The sequence below is a fragment of the Cheilinus undulatus genome, linkage group 13, assembly GCF_018320785.1.
Source record: "Cheilinus undulatus linkage group 13, ASM1832078v1, whole genome shotgun sequence".
NCBI lineage: Eukaryota > Metazoa > Chordata > Actinopteri > Labriformes > Labridae > Cheilinus > Cheilinus undulatus.
Genome location: NC_054877.1, coordinates 34903305 through 34924053, shown reverse-complemented (window position 1 = coordinate 34924053; position 20749 = coordinate 34903305). Strand labels below are relative to the sequence as shown.

Here is a 20749-nt window from a genome sequence, read left to right as displayed (position 1 = left end):
TCCATGCTGTCATATCCACTTAAGTCATCTACTTTTGATCACTCAAACTTTATTTTGGTATCATTCATTCTCCCCTTTTAGCCTCTGTACAATCATGACACCTCTAACATGATCAGACAAGAACAAATAGTACCACTTCGACTTTACACTCCTTCCTTCACGTCTCCCTTTCTTTGCTGAGTATTTGTATAAAAAGCACATGTTCTTCTCTCAGCATTCACAACATATTGCTGTGGACTCTTTTTTTCCCTCAGAAACCTCAGGCTCTTTTTTTCGAGCTTTTATCCGTCGCTCACTCAAGGACTGAATTCTAGGATCCTCTTTCCTCTTCTGTCTGATTCGTTTTTCCTTCAGTCTATTCAGGATTTCAAAGCCACTGCAATAGGCTTTTTTTTCTATTGGCTTTAATGCTGTCTGACCTCTTTATTTTTATCATGTGCTTGTCTGAATGTCTCTATTTGTCCCTGTTTTTTTAATTAGGTGATGTATGTTTGCGCAAATGCCCTGGAAGCACAAATAGAAATTGAAATGAACAAAAATCACCTTTAAATACGATAAAAATACAGAATAGGGTGACTATATCCCACGATTGACAACATGTAGACACATCTTTTTGTAAATTGAAGATATTTCTTGCTATAAAGTACATTATCTAGTGTGACACCTTGTATAATATGCATGCACTTGGCTGTAGAGTGTGTGCTCGAGGCAAGCCGAGAGGTACTAAGGCATGAGGGGACAGCAGCCATGTGACTGTGCTTGCAGGGATTGGTTTAGTGCAGATGTGACATCAGCAAGCCTCCCACTTCCTCCCCCTGCCCTCCCCGCTCCTCCTCTCTCTCTCCCTCCCTCCTAGTCTTTCCCAGCCTCTCTCTCTCACTCCCCCTCTCCCTCTGCTTTCTTCCTCTCCTTCGCCTTTCCTCAGCATCCCCCCTTCTCAGTGATGGCGTGTGTCAGAGCAGCTCGTGCGTCCTAGGCCTAACAGACCCCCCTCCTGTGTCTCTCTCTCTATCCCTGGATTTGCTGCATATTCCTCGGGTGTCTTCGCTCACCGTGTCCTCCACCCTTGCCGCTTCTGTCGCCTCAGCCTCTCCCCCACCTTACCCCACCTCCCTGCCTGTGCGGGTGTCTGGGAGTCGGGCCCTTTGGGGGGGTGGAGGGAAGGATCGTGCGTCGCTGAGGGAGCTGTGCGGAATTAGCTATGCCCTGCCCAGGCATCCTTTGACCGGCCGGATTTCTCCTTTTTCTGTCCGCCTGCGCACCGAGAGGGCAACGTAGGATGAAAATCTGCAATCATGATGCAAGGTAAACAATCTTCGCCCTCCTTTTCCTCCTTTAATTCCCTTGTTTTTCTCTCCTTGCCTCCTCCTCCTGCCCTCTCATGTCCTAGCTAATGTGATGTGTCGTGCAGTGAGGACCTTTGAGCTGCACTGAGCTGCTCTCTGCTTGACCAGTGTGACGATTTGGCCCGTGTGAGCATTTATGTGTGTGTGTGACGATGTTTGGCACAGATGAAGGTGTGTAAAGATTTGGATTTGTAGAAGAAGATCTGCTGTGGACATAGATACAGATCAGCTGATGTCCAGTGTGTTTACATGTGTGGCTCAGGCTGTAAGGATTATAGTTCTGTCTGAACAGTATTCATCTCTTAGTCTTTAGAATTAGTAAATATTTTAAACAGTGATATGAAGCAGGAAGATTCACAAGGGCTGGGCCATATGGACAAATAAATCACAGCTCTATATATGTAGCCACTACATGGACAAAAGTATTTGACCACACCTAGTGATTACTGACTTCAGGTGTTTCAGTCAGACCTGTTGCCACAGGTGTATAAAACCATGCAGCCATGCAGTCTCCATTTGACAACATGGGTTATAAATGATGACATTCTGAAGAGCTCAGTGACTTCAAGTACAATGCCCCCTTTCTGATTCCTGAGTTTTTTGCATATTTATTACACTTAAATGTTTCTGATCATCAAATCAGTTTTTAATATTTCACAAAGACAGCCCAAGTAAATAGAAAATTCAGTGTCTGAATGGTTATTTAATTTTTTAAGGGGAGAAAACTCCAAACCTGTCTGGCCCTGTGTGACAAAAGTAATGTCCCCCCTTGTTAAATCATGAGTTAACTGTGATCAACCACAGCTTTTGGAAAGCTGAGTTCAATTTCACTGGCCACACCCAGGCCTGATTACTGCCAGATTTGTTGAATGAAGAAATCACTTAAATAAAAGCTGTCAGACAAAGTGAAATAGGCTACAAGATCTTAGAAAGAAATGCATCATGCCACGATCCAAAGAAATTCAAGCACAAATGAGAAACAAAGTGATTGAAATCTATCAGTCTGGAAAAGGTTACAAAGCCATTTCCAAGGCTTTGGGACTCCAGCAAACCATGTTCAGAGCCATTATCCACAAATGGAGAAAACTGGGAACAGTGGTGAACCTTCCCAGGAGTGACAGGTCAACCAAAATTACTCCAAGAGTGCAGCGACGACTCATCCAGGAGGTCACAAAAGAATCCAGAATGACATCCAAAGAACTGCAGGCCTCACTGGCCTCAGTTAAGGTCAGAGTTCATGCCTCAACCATCAGAAAGACACTGGGCAAAACTGGCATCATGGGAGAGTTCCAGGTCAAAAACCACTGCTGACAAGGAAGAACACAAAGGCTCATCTCACATTAACCAAGAAACATCTTGATGACCCCAAGACTTTTGGAGAAATATCCCGTGGACTGACGAGACAAAAGTTAAACTTTTTGGAAGGTGTGTGGCACGTTACATCTGGCATAAAAATAACAAAGCATTTGATAAAAAGAACATGCCAACAGTCAAACATGGTGGTGGCAGTGTGATGGTCTGGGGCTGCTTGCTGCTTCAGGACCTGGACCACTTGCTGTGATTGATGGATCAATGAATTCTGCTGTCTACCAGAAAATCCCGAAGGCTCAAGCTGAAGAACTCTCGGGTTATGCAGCAGGTCAATGACACGAAACATACCAGCAAGTCCACCTCTGAATGTCTAAAAGAAAACAAAATTAAGGTTTTGGAGTGGCCAAGTCAAAGTCTGGAATTAAATCTAATGGAGATGCTGTGGTGTGACCTTAGCCTGGAGTTCATCCTGGAAAACCCTCCGATATGTCTGAGTTAAAACAATTCTGCGAACGAGTGTGGGCCAAAATTCCTCCACAGCAATGCAAAAGACTTACCAGCAGTTATTGCAAACATTTGATTTCAGTTATTGCTGCCAAGGGTGGAACAACCAGTTATTAGGTTCAGGGGGCAATTACTTTTTCTCACAGGGCCAGATAGGTTTGGATTTTTTCCCCCTCTTAGAAAATTAAATAATTGTCAGCCACTGCATTTTCTATTTACTTGGGTTGTCTTTGTGAAATATAAAAATTGGTTTGATGATCCGAAACATTTCAGTGTGATAAATATGCAAAAATCTCAGGAATCAGAAAGGGGCAAATACTTTTTCACAGCACTGTATGTGATAGGATGCCACCTTTGCAATAAGAGGGTTCGGGAAATTTTATCTCTGCTGGATATTCCACAGTCGACTGTTAATGATATAATTAGAAAGTGTAAGCACTTAGGAACAACAGCAACTCAGCCATGAAGCAGAAAACCACATAAAATCACAGCGTGAGATCAACTACTGACTGCGAAGGTGCATGGTGTGTAAAAGTTTTCAGCATTCTGCTGACTCCATAGCTGAGTGCAGATCTTCCACAGGCATTAATGTAAGCACAAAAGCTGTGCGGCGGGAGCCTCATGGTCTGGGTTTGGTAGATGCCTTTGGAACGTTACCTGCCTGATGGCATTGTACCAACTGTGAAGTTTTCTGTAGGAAGGATAATGGTATGAGGCTGGTTTTCAGGGTTTGAGCTCGGCCCCTTATCTCCAATGAAGGGCAGTCTTATTACTTCAGCATACCAAGATATTTTGGGCAATGCTATGCTTCCAACTTTGTGGCAACAGCTGGGAGAAGATCCTTTTCTATTCCAACATGACTGTGCCCCAGTGCGCAAAGCAAGGACTCTAAAGACATGGTCTGATGAGTTCAGTGTGGAACAACTTGACTTGCATGTACAGAGCCTTTACATTTACATTATCAAACATCTTTAGAATGACCTGAAAGGGCGACTGCAAGCCAGGCAAACATCAGCGCCTGACCTCATAGATGCTCTACAGACTGAATGGACACAAATTGCCACAGAGATACTCCAAAATCTCACAGGCACTTTTATTAAAAGCAGCCCACACCATGTCAACATGTGCATGAAAAATGAAGTTAAAATAACTATACTTTAGTGGAAAAAAATAAAAATGCTCCTTAAATGTATTAAAATTCAGAAAATGATAATACTCCTTTTAGAATTAAAATTTCAAATATACAATACTTGGGGTCAATCAGCATATTACTGTAAGTGGTTCTACTGTACAGTCCTTTAACTGAGCATTAGGCCTGGTATCATGGTCACATAAAATGCATTGGTATAACAATATTTGTACTGATACAGCAATATTTTCTTACTGTTTAAATTAATGTACCTTAAAAACTTGATATATATTTCCAAACCCAGCGCTAACCTTCACTTATTCATACCTCTCCATTGTTGCCAATAGTGCAAGATATAAGGGCAAGTTTACTAAAGGAATAACCTTGCAAAAGAAGATGAACTGGCCAGATTCCATGTCTAACATCAGGCAAATCCATCTTTTAAAGGTCTAATCTGAAACATTTGTGCCAGGGTCGAGAATGGACCTGACCAATCAGCGTCATTTGAGGAGAGCAAGGCAGTAGCTGTGGGCGGGGTTTTGTTGTACTTGAAGCTGGTAATAATCACTGCCACCAGTGTAGCAATGGGGGCAGTTTTGTCAAGACTGGACCACATGTATTTATTAAAAAAGAGCAAGGAACTACATTGAAAGCTTTTCACTCTTTTAGCTTTTCTCCTGACCGACTTCGCCATGAGTTTGCGATGCTAAGTTATTGGTGGGGTTTAGTTGTTTTGTGAGCCAGTATATGTACAATGGATCTTTGTGGAGTGTACAGAGGAAATGTTATCAGAACTGGGTCACTGGGTGCAGTCCAAAGAACTGCACTGAAAACTTTACATGGTGGAATAGATGTCAGTTTCAGCATAAGTTTGCATTGGTTATGGTTAGGGTTTAGTTGCTGTGCAAGCCAGTAGAAGGGTCTGGTGCTGGTGAAGCTTCTAGCTTGGATGTAGTATTAGTGACAGTTTTTTAGATCTCTGCAGCATTTCTTTAATGAAAGAGGAAAGAAACTCAATGAAAGCTTTTCTATATGAGAAGGATGTTTTTGCACCTCTCCCTACCAGCTTCAGCATAAGTTTTATCCAACAACAACTTAAACTACAACAGCGCATTAGAAACCAGAAATGAGCATGCATACTACTTCATTTTGTCTTGTTGCTCTAATTGGCCCATAATAAACGTGACAGACAGAATGTAAGTCCAATCACCTTCCAATGTTGTTTTTTTTTTTTTTTTTTTTCAAAAGTCCTGCTCCTCCCAAACCCTTTGTATAGGAGGTTTCCCAGATGAATATGAAATATATCTCATGCTGTGAATATATGAATCAGGAGTTGCAATGATATCTTTGCTGTTATTCAAGGCAAATATCAACACCATCAGCCAAATATATCATCATAGTATCGGATTTTTGTGCCACTACAGTTCCTGTAGCTAGCAGTGAATTATAATGAGCCTAGTAATGCCTACATCACCCTTTTCCCAAATTTAAGAATGATTCACCCCTGTTTGAAACCTGAAAATCTCCAGAGGCCCACTAAAACTCCCCTCTACCCTAACATGAGACTCAGAGTATTCTCCTCCATATTCTTATGTCATAAACAGAGAATTTCAATGCTAACACTTGGTTAGCATCACTAAAGTGTTTGATGAGTCACAAAGTACAATGATGTCATCAATTATTTTGTTTTGATCAGGCATCTATATTTTCTTTTCTAGCGTACTTCATACATTTGCAACTCTCTCCAAGTATTATTATTATTATCCCTAAAAGAACTGATACAGTTCTCTTTCTATCAGGAAGTAAGTGGTGCAGTAAAGTGGGGTGTCACCAGTTAATTCAACACCGGTTAAAGCATGACACTGCTTCTGTATATTAGACTAGAAAGTGATATAACAGTGACTTGTAAGCTGAGTCTTCTGGTTGTGTTTTGATTGTTCTGGGGCTTTTTATGAAACATATGATCTCATATTTTATGATTATTACGAGGTTGATTTCAATTTTTCAATCATGTTTATGGTTTTTATTTACTGTAAATTTGCTCTTGCTGCATCGGCCTGGAGTTTTACCTACACTAAATATCGACACTAATATTGGAGACCGATATTAATCAATCAGTTAGTATGCACACAGTCCAAAAAAGTTTGAATTATTGTGTTTGTCTGACTAAAACTTGATTTTCATAGTGCATATCAACATGTTTGACTGACTAATATTGTGCTAAATGAAATTCCTCAGAATCAGACATGACACCAAGGATTGAACCTGTCCAGGATCAGAGTGAACAGTAGATCTGTTCATTGTCATGGAACAAAAAAGGAAACAGTAGACAAACTTAAGACTAATTAAGCAGACCATCTTATTTTATGTTCTATTCTAGGCCTTTTGAGACAAATTTAGAAAGTTTAAACCCATCAAATGTAAACAGCCATTTCAGTTTTGCTCATCAGGCCACTGCACCCCCACTGTTCAAGTATTCTGGGAGAAGGGCAGAAGTCCAGTTAGATTGCTTAATAAATCCAAAATGTTAGCTTGACTTTTCTATGTGTTTAAATGAACTGATTACCAGGTTGGTGATAAGTAAGATAAGCCTTGAATTATTATTAATATCAATATTACGATCTGAGGCCAGTAACTATACAGGTTTTGTAAATGGGTATCTGTGTAGCTCACACAGTCTATTAAAGGTAAAGGCCTATTGAAGGAAGGTTATGAATGTTCCTAGCCTTAGTTTGATTGCTCCTTAGAGTTCAGATCTTTCCACAACCTGATACCAGTATCCAGAAAACGATAGTTAAGCATCACTTTGAATTTGATTTATATTGCCTAACAGTTAATATTACATTTCAACTGATTCCCAAACAAGAATGACCCCCAAACTGATATTAGTATCAGAGTCCAGCAATGACACTGGTATTGGTCAATGTCGGTAAACTTATTCTCTGCCATATGAAGGTCTATTTGAAGAGAGAATCTGAACTTTAATGTTGAACTGATTCATACAGCATAACTGTTGTTAGCATTTGCATGGTATTAGGACAAATAATACCAAAGCAACAGCTGTCCTGATCTCCAGTTTCAGCGGATAGTAAATACTCTGGTATATGTGTTGAATATCAGTGTTGTTACCCTGCCTTTTCTTTAAAGGAAAGTTTTCAATAAGGAAACTTTATTCATTCACACAGCAGCTCTAGCTAGCTATTAAAACATTTGGGAAAGTAAAGCTTTATCTAGAGCTGCGCCAACATAATACCAGCATCAGAGGTAGCATGCAACTGTGTGTCAGCCCTTGGTCCATGTCAAGTAAAGGCCATATCTACATTGTCCAAAGCTGACAGTCTCTCCCTCACAACTGACAGCTCCTCAGTCTCCCTCTCCCCTCAGGTTAAGAGTCTGGGTGTTATCCTCGATAGCTCTCTATCATTCCAAGCTCACATCAATAATATTACCCGGTCTGCATATTTTCATCTATGCAACATCAATCGCCTCCGCCCCTCCCTCACCCCCGATACCACTTTTACTCTTGTCCACAGCCTCGTTACCTCCCGTATTGATTACTGTAATTCTTTCCTCTATGGTCTCCATCACAAATCTCTCCATAAACTTCAACTGGTTCAAAACTCAGCTGCTCGTATCATCACCAAAACTCCCTCATTTCACCACATCACCCCCGTCCTACAGCAGCTTCACTGGCTTCCAGTCAAATTCAGAATACAATATTCTTCTTCTTCTTCTTCTTCTTCTTCTTCTTATTATTATTATTATTATTATAGATTACAGTTCAAAATCCTTCTGCATGCAGAGCTTTCAGCCGCTCTACTCCTCAACTCTGGAACTCACTCCCACCGGACATCCAGAACATTGAGTCTCTCCCTCTCTTCAAATCTAGACTCAAAACCCACCTGTTCAGGATAGCCTATTCTTTGTAATTACTTTGTCCCATTTTATACTGTGTTAGCTTTTATCTGTTGTTTTATTGTACTTGTTTTATCTGTAAAGTGACCTTGAGTGTTGAGAAAGGCGCTTATAAATAAAATGTATTATATTATTATTGATATTATTATTATTATTGTTATTATTATTATTATTATTGTAAGTAAAGGCCTTTTAGAGGAGGGACCAGAGAGCTGCTCTCATTTATACATCTGCTGCTGAAGATATCAGTGCATAATATTAGGGCATCATGCAAAACCTAGATTTGTGTCAGTACTGGCATTGGTATCCAGTATTGATACAAGTATGGTTGCTAGCCAGTAAAACTGGTATCGTTATGGGGTATCACTCTCTCTTCATATGTAATGTGAAGGTGTTTTTGAGGTGAGATCTACGACAGGAAGCTGCACTCTTTCACACTTATGCTGCTGCCACTAGCAGTGTATTTATTCCAATACAGGTACACATATCTACATTCAGTATGTTGTAAAATGTGGTATTGGGTATCAGGATGTTTGTCAGTGAATGCGCAGATTCTATACCATTAACAAATATCTCACCCCTGTACTCAGAAGAGTGAGTAGGCAGCAAAATGTCAGCACTCAGTGTTTTTTAACAATATTTGTTTTTTGATTTATCACACTCATATTGATGCTTTTGGTGCTTGGTATTGGCCATACTCAAATCTAGGTATTGTAATTGGTATGGGGATGAAAAAATAGTATAAGCTTAGCAAAAACCATAAATTATTTAGTACCTGTTGTGTTTCAAGTAAATTATAACTTGCTGTATTAAAATGGATATTGATGCAGTGAGGAAGTCAACCATCATAGTTTATGATGGTTGGATGTGAATTATGTATCTAACCCTTTATGACAGATGATGGGCCTTAACCATGCATTAATGCCAACATGCTAATGGAAGTGTCTATTCTTAGCAAAAAGCCTGCAGTCAGACTACTATGATATTGTGCTCAGTCTGTAAGCTACACAATAGCACAGATGTCACATGCTTATCATTGCCTTTGTTAGCTACACGTGCATTGCTAATTACTCAATATAGGCTGTCAGGTGTATTTAATGACATGCAGTTCATGTTATTAAGAGTTAGACATGACTGCAATGCACGGGCTTTACTTAAAACCTTATCACTGGTGAAAAAAATAGGACATCTCTACCTCATATTGCCTCTGGAAATAAATATACACTGTTGGTCATCTCTTAGTGTGAAATGAATAATTTAGACAAGAGTACTCTGTAGTGAACCTAAGGTTTGTCCTTTATTTATCATAGACTTTGGCCTGACATTCAGTATGTTAACATGCATAAACTCAAGCTATTTTATAGCTCAATTCTGACTTCTGTCCTGGTGTGCAAGTATACTGTAGTAGTGTACAAGCACCATGTAAAATTGAGTTATTGATACAAGTATGTCAAACTCCTCTAAGATAGGTGTTGAAATTCTGCCTTTTGGGTAGAAATTTTTGGAAGGAACTCTGGTCAGCTTTGCTAACAAGCTAGCAAGCAGCAAACTGATTGCTTGTCAAAAACATGAACAATTTTACATCTCTATAAATGTATACAAGCCAGATGTGTTACTTTTGGTACAAATATGGTGCTTGTTGCCCTCTAGCTACTGTGTCCATTTTTGATGTCCTTGGGTCTCAGAGTCAAGTGTTAGATCACTGATGAAAAGCGTAAAAATCTCAGGAGAATCTCTGTCATGATTTAAGATGAAAAGGTCTCAACTTTCCTGAGAACTGACACCTTTTTTTCTGAGGCCTTTTCATTAGAAGTCTGAACCCCTTTTTCCAGAGACCAGGAACCTTTTGCCCTGAGACCTGACGCCTGATTCCTGAGACCTGATGCCTTTTTTTCCTAAAATCTTTTTGTCAGAAGACTGACCCCCTTGTTCCTGAAAGTTTTTTGTCTGAAGCCTTTTTCCTAAGACCTGACGCCTTTTGTCCTGAGACCTCATACCTGTTTTTAAGACCTTTTTATTTGAAGACTGACATCTTGTTCCTGAGACTTTTTTGTCTGAAGTCTTATACTCAACATAATTTTTCGGAGACCTGATGCTTTTTCATCTGAGATTTGACCCCTAACCCTGAGACCTGATGATGTCCTAAAAATGGACACTGTACCTAGCTTATAGAAAAATCTAAAGACACATGAAAACATTACTTCTGCTATGCTTAGCACTTGTATTGATTAAGTCTCGGGGTCAGAGTCCATACCATTTTTTTTATGATGATTTTGGGTCTTTTTTGCCTTTTTTTGTAAAGATAGGACAGTAGATAGAGCAGGAAACAGGGATGACAGAGTGGGGAATGACATGTGGTGAAAAAAACCACAGGTCGGACTTGAACCTGGTCTTTTAAAAAAATCCAGTTTTGGTTGGACTAAAACATTGATTAGACTTTTGCTTACTGTGTGTGAGTATACTGATTGACTCATTGACCAATCTACTTTTTAAGCCTCCAAACGAAAAAAAATCTTACAACAAAAACCATCATACAACACAAATGCTGTGCTTCTTGCTGTCCATTTACCAAAGAGTGGTGGCTTCTTGTTGTAGTTTATGCTCAAGTTCTGGCTGGCTGAGATCAGCCAGAACCTGAAACTTTACAGAGAAAAAGCATCAAGTGTTTACCATTTACATCAAATCATTAAATTTAGAAGTAAATGAAAATGTCAACATTGAGAAAGTCTTACACTCCCTGACAAAGATCAGCCATATGCAGTTTGTCAGACATATTCCAGTGATATTTCACAGATCATACTGACCTTTTGCATCTGATGTCACAAAGTCGGTCCTGACCCAGTCTGGACAGCAAAAGGGACATGGCTGCCAGTGCTAAATAAATACTCTTATCCACATATTCCCTGGAGTGATCAGTGCAGTGCACATGTTGTACAAGTAGAGCCTAGAAAGCTTCAAATTTCAGTAATACCTGTAAATCATTTTATGAACTTAAAACAGCATTTTCAATCTAGCATCAAGGCTGCCTGTGTACAAAGAGACCTCTTTCTGTCTGGTCTTTGAAAGTTACAGTGTTTGTGAGCTCTTCTTAATTTAACAGATAGTCAACACTAATACTTCCTCTGTCCAGGGCCCACTGGTATTGGCTCAGTATCTTACATTCAGTGCATCTCATAATTGGAAGCCAATGGGAAGCTTTCACAATTCTAAGTTATTCTACTTTAAAAATCAGCTGAAGTTGAAATAAGTGTCAAAGCAGCAACAAATTCATTGGTAGCTCCTCCCCACTTTGGTGTCATTGTCCCTTTCTTTCTTTTATGTCATCCCCCCTTTCTATCATAGTAATAGAGGCCTTTGTCATTTGGTAGACAACAATCCTTTGGCAGAATTTAGCGTCTATTTTTCACACCTACGCTGGACTGAAACTCATGAATAAATGACTGCATCAGAAAATCACAGAAAACCATGGGACAGTCCTTAGAAGCGCTGACAGAATAAACCGTCTCTGAACATGCATCTTTGGCTTACTCATAAACTCCATCACCAGAGATCTGAGAGTCCTCTGCTGAAAAGAGTGACCTTAATAAGCTGTGCTTGTAGGACAAACAAACCTTAAGGACACACAGTCAGAGAGATGGAGGCTTGTTCTTGACCTTAGAAATAATAGTCTAACTGAAAGTCTAGAGTCAAGATTTGCTTACAAAATTTATCTTGGAGCTACATTTGTATTTATAGTCTTTACGTACAGCTGTAAACTCCAACTGATGATGAAAGACACCAGATAATACAGTGGAAAGCATGATCAGGACATGAGATCTAGGTGGGGGAAATCTAATGGAATTTGAGTTTAGAGTTTTTGTAATCCAAAGTTAGAAAGCTGGATGCTTTTAAAGAAGGCTGGCAAGATTGATTTGCATGGCACTGATACTTTTTAGTACCATGTGTGAAAATGATACAACCTTAGATTTTTTTCATGATTGATAATACCAATGGTTTAAAAAAAAGCGGATCTTTAGTTGTACTTTTTTAATCAAAAACTTCTGTTCATTTTCAAAGGTCATCAAATACATTTCTTAGGATTGTGACAACCTTAGTGTCAAATGGATGTCGATGTAAAGCAAAGGTATATGCAACTGCAAGGTGGTTGGAGCCCAAACAGTCATGTAGAGTCCCTGTTAGTTGTGAATGGCTCAATGGCTAGGTAAGGGCAGAAAAATCAATTATGAACCATTTTAGCCCAAGGAAGGGCAACTTGTTACATGAACAAAGTGATAAAAGCCCAAACAATAGAACTGCAAGTTGAAGCTTCTGTCAGAACCTTTTAGTTTGGGCCAATTTTGGTGCCGCCTGTGGGCAACATAGTCCCTCTTATTTCTTAAAGAGAAGACAAGCTTATATTGGTCTCAGAGGTCCCCCAAAACATGCCTGTGAAGTCTGTTGCTGAAAAAATACTCCACTATTGGATTTTTGCATGTCTAAAAAACCCTCTGTTTCAGCGCTGCTCAGAACGAGCTGTTTCTGTATCTGTAGCTTTAAATTTTACTGAGCTGTTTGACTCCAGAGGTGGCTCTCCTGATCCTCCTCTCAGCTGGCAGCTGAGCTATGTCCCCTTTAACTGATTTTGCCCTATACATATATAAAATAAAATGTAACAATAAATCTCATCCTGTTTTCCTGTAAGAGTCAAACATGCCAATCACTGTCTTTGCCATGAAAAGTGTTAATAAAGACTGGTTCTGCGATGTGAAGTTCATGACTTTGTATGACACCTGCCCTAATGAGCATTTCAGGCAATAAAGGTTACCACAAGGCAATGATCAAAGTACAGTCAATCTTGTCAGTTATTGTCTGTTTTACCTTTTTAAGTCAGGGATAACACAATCAGTATTAATTCAGTCTGTTTCATAACTGGCTGAAACTCCACAGGAGTTTTAAAGTTAATATGGAAACTTCCCTTATTTCTGTGCATTATGCTACGCTTGACTAAAGGATGGTCAGAAATTATTTATAGCATTTATTCTGCATTTAGCAGGGTTAAATGTGAACTAAGCGCCATGGCCAAATGTTTAGCAGTAATGTATCCAACCTCTGTTAAGCAAATATGAAGCCAATGCAGAAGTGAAAAAGCAAATTTTACTGGCTATTTGTCAGTAAAACAGTGGTGGTTTAACTTATTGTAGGGATGTCAAGAAAAAAATCCTTTTTACAATAAAAGTTTAAGAAATATACAGGTACAAAAGAACACAGCATGCACCTATTATGAGGAAGGTAGAGATTTAGATCTTAAATTGATACATATCATGTGTAACCTGTTGGTTTGAAAATTAAAATAGCATGTGCAAAAAAGTTTGACTGAGACCTGAAGAAAGGTCTATAAATCTTTGCAAAGTGACGTAAATAATGGCACAATTTTTTTACTTTTTAAAAAGTGCTAGTGCCTTAACAGTGCCTGAATTAGCTTTTAAGAGAAAAAATGTGTTATAAGTTGGCTGAATGAATCTGTCTCAGTTTTGTAAATGATTCAGAAATAAGATATCAGTAGAACATATAAAAAAAAGGAAACTGGTGTTACTTTTCACATAGCATCCCTCTCCTTTTGAGTGGCAAGGGTTGTGGTGGTGAGGTACCAAAGTGAAGCACTAAAATATGTCTTGCTATTTGATAAAGCAGGTACTGGAAGTGTTCGTACCGGTACCACAATGATACTGAAATTTGATAGTATGCAAACGCTGGTCATCAGCTCTCTTTACCTCACAGAGTTCTGCATGATTTGAATGACTGGGGTGAGCTGAGTTGTTCATAGGCGAGAGAGTTGGAGGTGCTTGCCAGAAGGCTAAAGGCCTACCGTAATTCCCCATCTGTGCCAGTAGTAGTTTAAGTATGGAGACTGCCATCGTATGGCTTCAAAATCCTACTTCAGAAACTAATGGCTTAACACAGTGAAAATATGTCCATGTTACAGTCCAAGGTCCAAAAATAATTTAATTTTCTGTTGTCCTGGAGAAAATTACTGAATCTTTACAAATCAACAGTTTAAAACTTTAATCATGATCATTTTTGTTCTAACTTCTCCTCAGGCAAATGTAAACGGTTTTTAAAAGTAAACAGTCCTGTTTGATGCACAATGTGACAGATGCTTGCGAGTGTCATATTGCTCTGCAAGTTTGTTACATACGTATTACCACCATGATCATGTCTCCTGTCTTTAATTTTCATCACACAATAAGACACATGCAGATTTGGACTGAATGGAGCACTTGCTGTTCAGTGCTGCTTCCTCTGATGAAGAGCCATGATGCTGGAATAATCTGTGCTATTGAGCTGCACAGCGAGCTACTCATACATCACAGGCCCTGACATGTCCTTCAGTACCCTGAGAGCTTCCTCCCCATGTGAATGTGCTGAGCACCAGGCCAGTGCAGAAAAGAGCCTCTACATTCAGAGTATTCATTAGTGTTTTCTTTTATCCAGATTTTGATGTCCATTTCATCAAATCTGTGACTCAGTTTTCATTTCAAAATAACTTGTCATATTCAGTGTCATTGTGAGACACTGAAACAATTCAAAAGTCAGTTTAAGACACAACTTCCTGTTTAAAACTCATCTTCCATAAAACAAAAAGAGACGTGGAACAAAGATGAAAACAAACCGAGCTGCCTCTGAATAGTACAAAATGTTCATCCACCCAACTGTCCATCACATGTGTCCTTGTATGGATGTGACTATCTACTGTGCCTGTCTTGTCTTCTGAAAAACTGTTATGCAAACCTGTCAGCTGTCTATTTTGGGGAGAAAAAAAACATGTTTCACAACACAGCCAACACAAAAAAGAGAAATATGGGATTAATGCAGCTTCACTGATTTCTTTTGTAGCTTGGCGAGTATGAGTTTGCTGTTGGGTAACAAGTCAGACAGAGATGTCTACAGTTATATGTCTGTTCTTAACTCAGTATCAAATGCCATTCAGTTTCTAGTATCAGGTATGTTAGCAGTACAAGATGGACAAAGTTTTTTTTTTTTCTTTTCGGCTTATTGCTGATAAGCAGTTATTGACATGGTATGCTAAAACTCACCAGCTAATTTGTTGAGCTTGGTGAAAATTAAGCATGTTAGCATGTAAATGCTCCATATTAATCTGGTAAACATTTTGAATGTTCAGGGGACGATGCTAACACTCTTAACTGATATGAACCTAGTAAGTATTCAGGTTTTTAGCATGCTAACACAATAAGCTACATGGTCAAGGTTTGTCATGTTAGGCATGCTTCAGTAAATAAATTTAATCAAAATTGTAGCTATTCAGCGCACTATGCTAATGTTCCTAAATTATCCAGCAAACATGTAAAAATTCAGTGTGATAGCATGCTAATGCTCCTCCAGTGAACACTCTAAGTATCTGGTAGAATAGCATGCTGACTCTCTTAACTAATCTTTCTTCCCTTAAACATTTTGAATGTTCAGTGAGCATTGTTAACATGCTTACACGTTGTTAGCACGCTAACACTCTAAGCTTATCGGGAGAACATGGCCAGGGTTCAGTATGTAGGCGTACTTACTTAAAACAAATTTGTTCACAACTGTAACTATACAGCGCACTATGGTAAAGCTCCAAAATTATCTAGCAAACATGAAATAATCAGTGTGATAGCATGCTAATGCTCCCCTAGTCAACACTGTAAATATATGGTAGGATAGCATGCAGACTTTCCTGACTAATCAACACTGTAAATATTCAATGTGATAACATGCTAGCTCTTAACTAATGTTAATAGTCAGTGTTTTAGCATGCCAACACCCTATTACTAATGTGGGATAGGTATAATCACAGTGTTGTGAAAAGTATTCAAATTTTTTGCATGTCCGTCACACTTGAATGTTTCAGATCATTAAACTAATTTCAATATTACAAAGATATTGGCTTTATGGCTGTGAAACATCATCAGTTTTATTGCCAAGGAATTGTACAAATAATATTAATGACAGAAAAATAAGTATTATGAATGATATCAAAATTTGGGTTTAACTTCAAAATTATGGAAAGAAAATGTAGAAATTCTATGGTATTTTTTTAATTGTGCAGACAGTTGTGTTCATGGTGGTGGTGTGGTGTTAGAGGCTCCCAGCAGATATGGGAGTCTCTGATGTCCTTGTTTAAAAACAGGTGGTTAGAAAGTTCAGCTCTGTTTCCACTCCCTGTTTGTTGGCTGCTGTGGGTGCACAGTCTGTCCTCTCCAGGGATCCAGCTTTTTCTGTGGCATCCTCTCTCAATTGCGAGGTTGTCCCTCCCTCCCTCCTTACCTACCAACCTACCAACATATTTCTTGACTTTTGCGTTAATCTATTGAACCTCTCACCAATTATTTTCCAGTGTTTATGTTGTTTCATTTGTGATGCCATTCAGTAATGACACAAAGTAGAAATAAAAATGCATATTAAGTATTAACCTAAATTGTACTCACTTCTGCAGAGTTCTTGAAGCTCTCACACATTGAAGTGTGTCCTCAGTCATTCTGATTAGATCTACTCGGTGCCAGCCATCACTGCTGCAGGGTGCTGGCTCAGTTTGGCCTCCTGGCTCCTGTATGAGATCTCTCCTCATTCTCCTGCAGATCTCACTAATGTAGTGGACTCATTGATCAACGTGTGATCACGTTTTCTCTTCAGTTTATTCACTCATAGAGGGGACACTTAAGGGGATTGAGTCCATGCTGCTTCATTTTACATTCAGGCTCTCTCCAGATGGCAGGATGTTTGTGTCTCGAATAGATGTATTAATTTAAATGAAGTTATTGAGGTCACTGTGTTTCCTGTGTTTCTTTCTTCAATTAGTGTGCATCAGCCTCTCTATTATTTGCTCTACTCAAGTTCATTTTAATGACAGATGACTTTATATTTGGCTGTGAGATGTAAAATTAATTCTTCATGATGTTTTTTTTTCTCTCTCTGTCTCTTCCTCTGTGAACCAGGACTGAAAAATCGAACAAGAAGGGCCCTGGGCTTACGGAAGAAAGACAAGGATACAGACACAACGTAAGACTCAGTACTTTATTTTTTACCAGCTTCACAAGTTTAACAATATGAAAAGATTTTATTACTTATTTAATCCACATACTCTAAAAGCACTGATCACATTTTGTATCTAGCCTCAAGCAACAAATTCTGAAAAGTTGGTAGTGAATTAATTGTCTCATTCATAGATTTGCTCATTTTTAACAGCTCTTTTTAGGCACTGTTCTTGAATACCTGTTGTTTTTGTTCTCACTCAAACACACTAATTCAGTGTTTTTTTTGGGGGGGGGGGGGGGGCAGGGCAAATGAAATTGTTCAGATTTGTATTTCTTCATACAGATACAGTTTAATTATTCCTCCTCTAACTTCAGAGTTGAAGAGCTATTTTGTGGTAGTGCATTGTCAGATAATTATTGTTTTTTCATAGTTTTTATTCTCTGTCGATTTTAAAATTTATCTCCTTATATCTGGGATTATTTGTGAAGCACTTTGAAGAAAATTAAATTGTCTTCATCATTTTAGAACCTGATAAGATATATTGTAATTTATTGTTGCATCATGGCAGGATATGGGAAAGTTCAAGAACAGAGAATACCTGAATACCAAGGAAATACATTAACCTTTAACGCTTTGGTTTAACTCAAGAAAAGTTTTTTCCAAATCATGCATTTTCAAAGAAAATTACATTTTAAAAAGGCCTCAGTACAAAAATCCAGGTTTTGAAGTGGCCTTAGTATCTTCTGTTTCCAAATAAATCCCAGCTTATGTGATGAATGATCAAGCATTGCATCATGTCTTATGACTTTTGTTTGTCTTTACTTCAAACAGGAGTTCACCTGACAAAGAAGGAAGTGGAAGCGGAAAGAAAGGCAGCGTATGTATCCTTTTTGGATCATTAGTGAAAATGAGATTTTTTGAAGATGTACTTCTGTCTAACAAAAGAAATCACCCAGGTGCAGAGGCACAGAGGTGTTGACTGATGATTTGAACTTAGAGCCCCTGTAAGGAATTGTGATCTGGTGATGAAATGGACTGAAATTAATACCGATGCCTCTGTATGATCAACAAAAGAAAACCAAACTAGAAGGAATAAGACTGACTTCTTCTGTTTGGTAAATTTTAGTGCCTGAAAACCCCATCAGGGAGTAGTTATCAGATGAGGCGGTTCACAGGATGCTGCAGAAAGAGACTGCGTTAATTTTCTAGACAATGATTCACAGTGTGTCTGAAAGGGTCTTTGTTCACCTTTTTTTCCAGATGTGTTTTCCAGATCTGTAATCTGATTAAAAAAAGTTATGCATGGAAACTTGGCACACTGAGTGTGATGTGTTTATTTTCCAATTCATTGCAAAAATTTTCAGTGCAATTCAAAATAGGATCATTAATCAGTGATGATGCTTTTGTGTTCCATCTTCTCCTACAGCTGCCCTTCATGTATTATTTGCATAAGTGTGTATGCCACGGCACTGTGCCAGCTACTACTAAGCCAGTTAAAGGGAACACATCTTTTCATTTCAATCTTTCTTTCTTTAAGAGGTTGTGATTACAAATTATGGCCCTAAAAAAGTGCAGCCTGCAGCCACTGCAGGGCAAACAACCTTCGAAATGACTCAAAATGAGGTGAAAATACTCAGAAAATTAAACCTGCTTAGGAAGTCCTTACAGACAAGTGTTTGAGTAAGTGTGCAAACATGAAACACATAAGAAGATTGTTCTTCCTTAACAGCAATTTTTGAAGGAAAAACAGCTGCCGAAACTTCTAGATTCTGCTATTTGTTCAGCATTGATTTATACATAATAATGGCTGCTAGTGATATTTGAATATGGACTCAACCTGCTTTTGGCTTTACGGTGCTCTCTTATTGGCTGTTTTGTATATTTTGTTGACAGAAAAAGGCAAATGGAGCACCAAACGGGTTTTATGGAGAGATCGACTGGGACAGATATGTGAGTTTTACCAGTCTTTCAGTTTACAACTTTGCAGCTTTATTGTTAAATACCATGTGGTACTCAGTAGCATGTATCACTCAGTTTAAAATAACTGCGTAAACACTGTAGAGAGAGTGATGGCTGCATGTTCGATGAGTCAGCGTGAAGCTGAACGTCTCAGACGAGCCATCTGTGAAATCTGATCCACATTTTCATGCAGAGGAAGGAATTCAGCGTTGTTACTGGAGTGTGTGATGGACTGAACATGACGGTCACACTGTCTTCTCTCTCCTGCAGGAGTGTCCTGATGTGGATGAGGAGGGTTTCAGCCTCCGGCCTGGAGATGAGACAGATGATATCCTTTTTACTGAGGAGGGGAAGCAGCAGCAGAAGCAGTCCTGGGACTCTTCTCCAGAAAAACTATTGACCTGTTTGGCTGAGTGACTTATAGGATGAGTGTTTCTCAGCATTAAATGGTCTGAATCGATAGTCCCTCTCTCTGTTTATCGTGTGTGTCCATGCAGTGGCAGATAGAGTTTAAAGGCAGCTACTGGACTGAGCTGCATTACTCGGGGCTTTCTTTTTTGTCACTGAGCCACGGTTCTCATTAACAGCTGACCCCAGGTCTCTGGTGTTTTAAGTTTTAGCTCCTGAGGTGTCAGCAGGTGTATGTTTGTGATGGATTCAGGGAGATACCTCAGAACTTCATTAATATGTGTTGCAACCTTATCTAATGCCTTCAGAGTTCTGCAGTGGGTTATTAAGACAGAATGTGTAAATGTTAATGTGATATGTGACCTCTAAATGTTGTAGAAATTACATTTTCCTTGACCAGCCTTCACCAGCATCTAAAGGAAAGCAGTTTTTCTCCTCCAGTGACTCTGAGGACGACGACGATGACAGCAAGAAAAAGTTCAATATCAAGATCAAACCTTTGGTGTCGGACAGCGCCAAGTGTGTCCCTCCATCTATGGATGAACTGAAAGCCTCAGTGGGAGGCCTGGCGCTATCTCCGTCTCTGGTGAGGGCTGCTGATCCTCTCTCTTTTTCATTTTCACCTGACTGAAAGGCAAAATTGACACACACACCTACACCATGGACGTCATTCAGCATCATATTCACACTTTTTTTTTTAATCTTTTTTTTTAGACAGTGTAAGAAAAGTCCAGATCAGATTCATGGAAGTGCCCTAAACAGCAAAATTGTCAGTGGATATGTTCTTACATTCATCACTGCAGCATCTTTAAAAGTTAAGGCTGATATCAGTTGTTCCTTTGTTGCACAGATAAACATCACTCCAATGCTCATGAAAAGGCATGAAACTGCAGAGCAGTGTGCACACAAATAAATCTGTAATTCAGAAACTGAAATTAGAAAGAAGTACAGAATGCCAAAACTTTAATCATTCTGAAAAGGCGGTCCTGTAGAACGTCTAAGCAGACATGTCCATACACTCACTCCATTTTTTAAAAGACAAAGAGTGAGTTAAGTTGTTCTCTCAGATCCCCTCTTATTTATCTTATATTCCTAGAGTTGCAAACAAACAAACAAACAAACATTGAAGTAGGCTTTATCTATGTCATTAGTTTGGATAATGTCAGCATGG

The 20749-nt window shown here is 39.0% G+C and overlaps 1 protein-coding gene across 4 annotated transcripts in view; it reads left to right on the top strand.

The window, feature by feature from the left end:
* The first annotated feature begins 928 nt into the window (after positions 1-928).
* LOC121520405 (SH3-containing GRB2-like protein 3-interacting protein 1) overlaps positions 929-20749 on the top strand; it is a 40352-nt gene continuing 20531 nt past the window's right edge. For 2 of the 4 annotated variants that reach the window (XM_041803836.1, XM_041803835.1), the window contains exons 1-6: positions 929-1305; positions 17172-17235; positions 18043-18088; positions 19105-19161; positions 19441-19498; positions 19986-20164. In XM_041803836.1, the coding sequence (XP_041659770.1) occupies positions 1296-1305; positions 17172-17235; positions 18043-18088; positions 19105-19161; positions 19441-19498; positions 19986-20164 (414 nt within the window). In that variant the 5' untranslated portion in view covers positions 929-1295. Of the gene's footprint in view, positions 1306-17171; positions 17236-18042; positions 18093-19104; positions 19162-19440; positions 19499-19985; positions 20165-20749 lie in introns of all 4 variants that reach the window. The other 2 variants (XM_041803837.1, XM_041803838.1) reach the window with 2 other exon arrangements.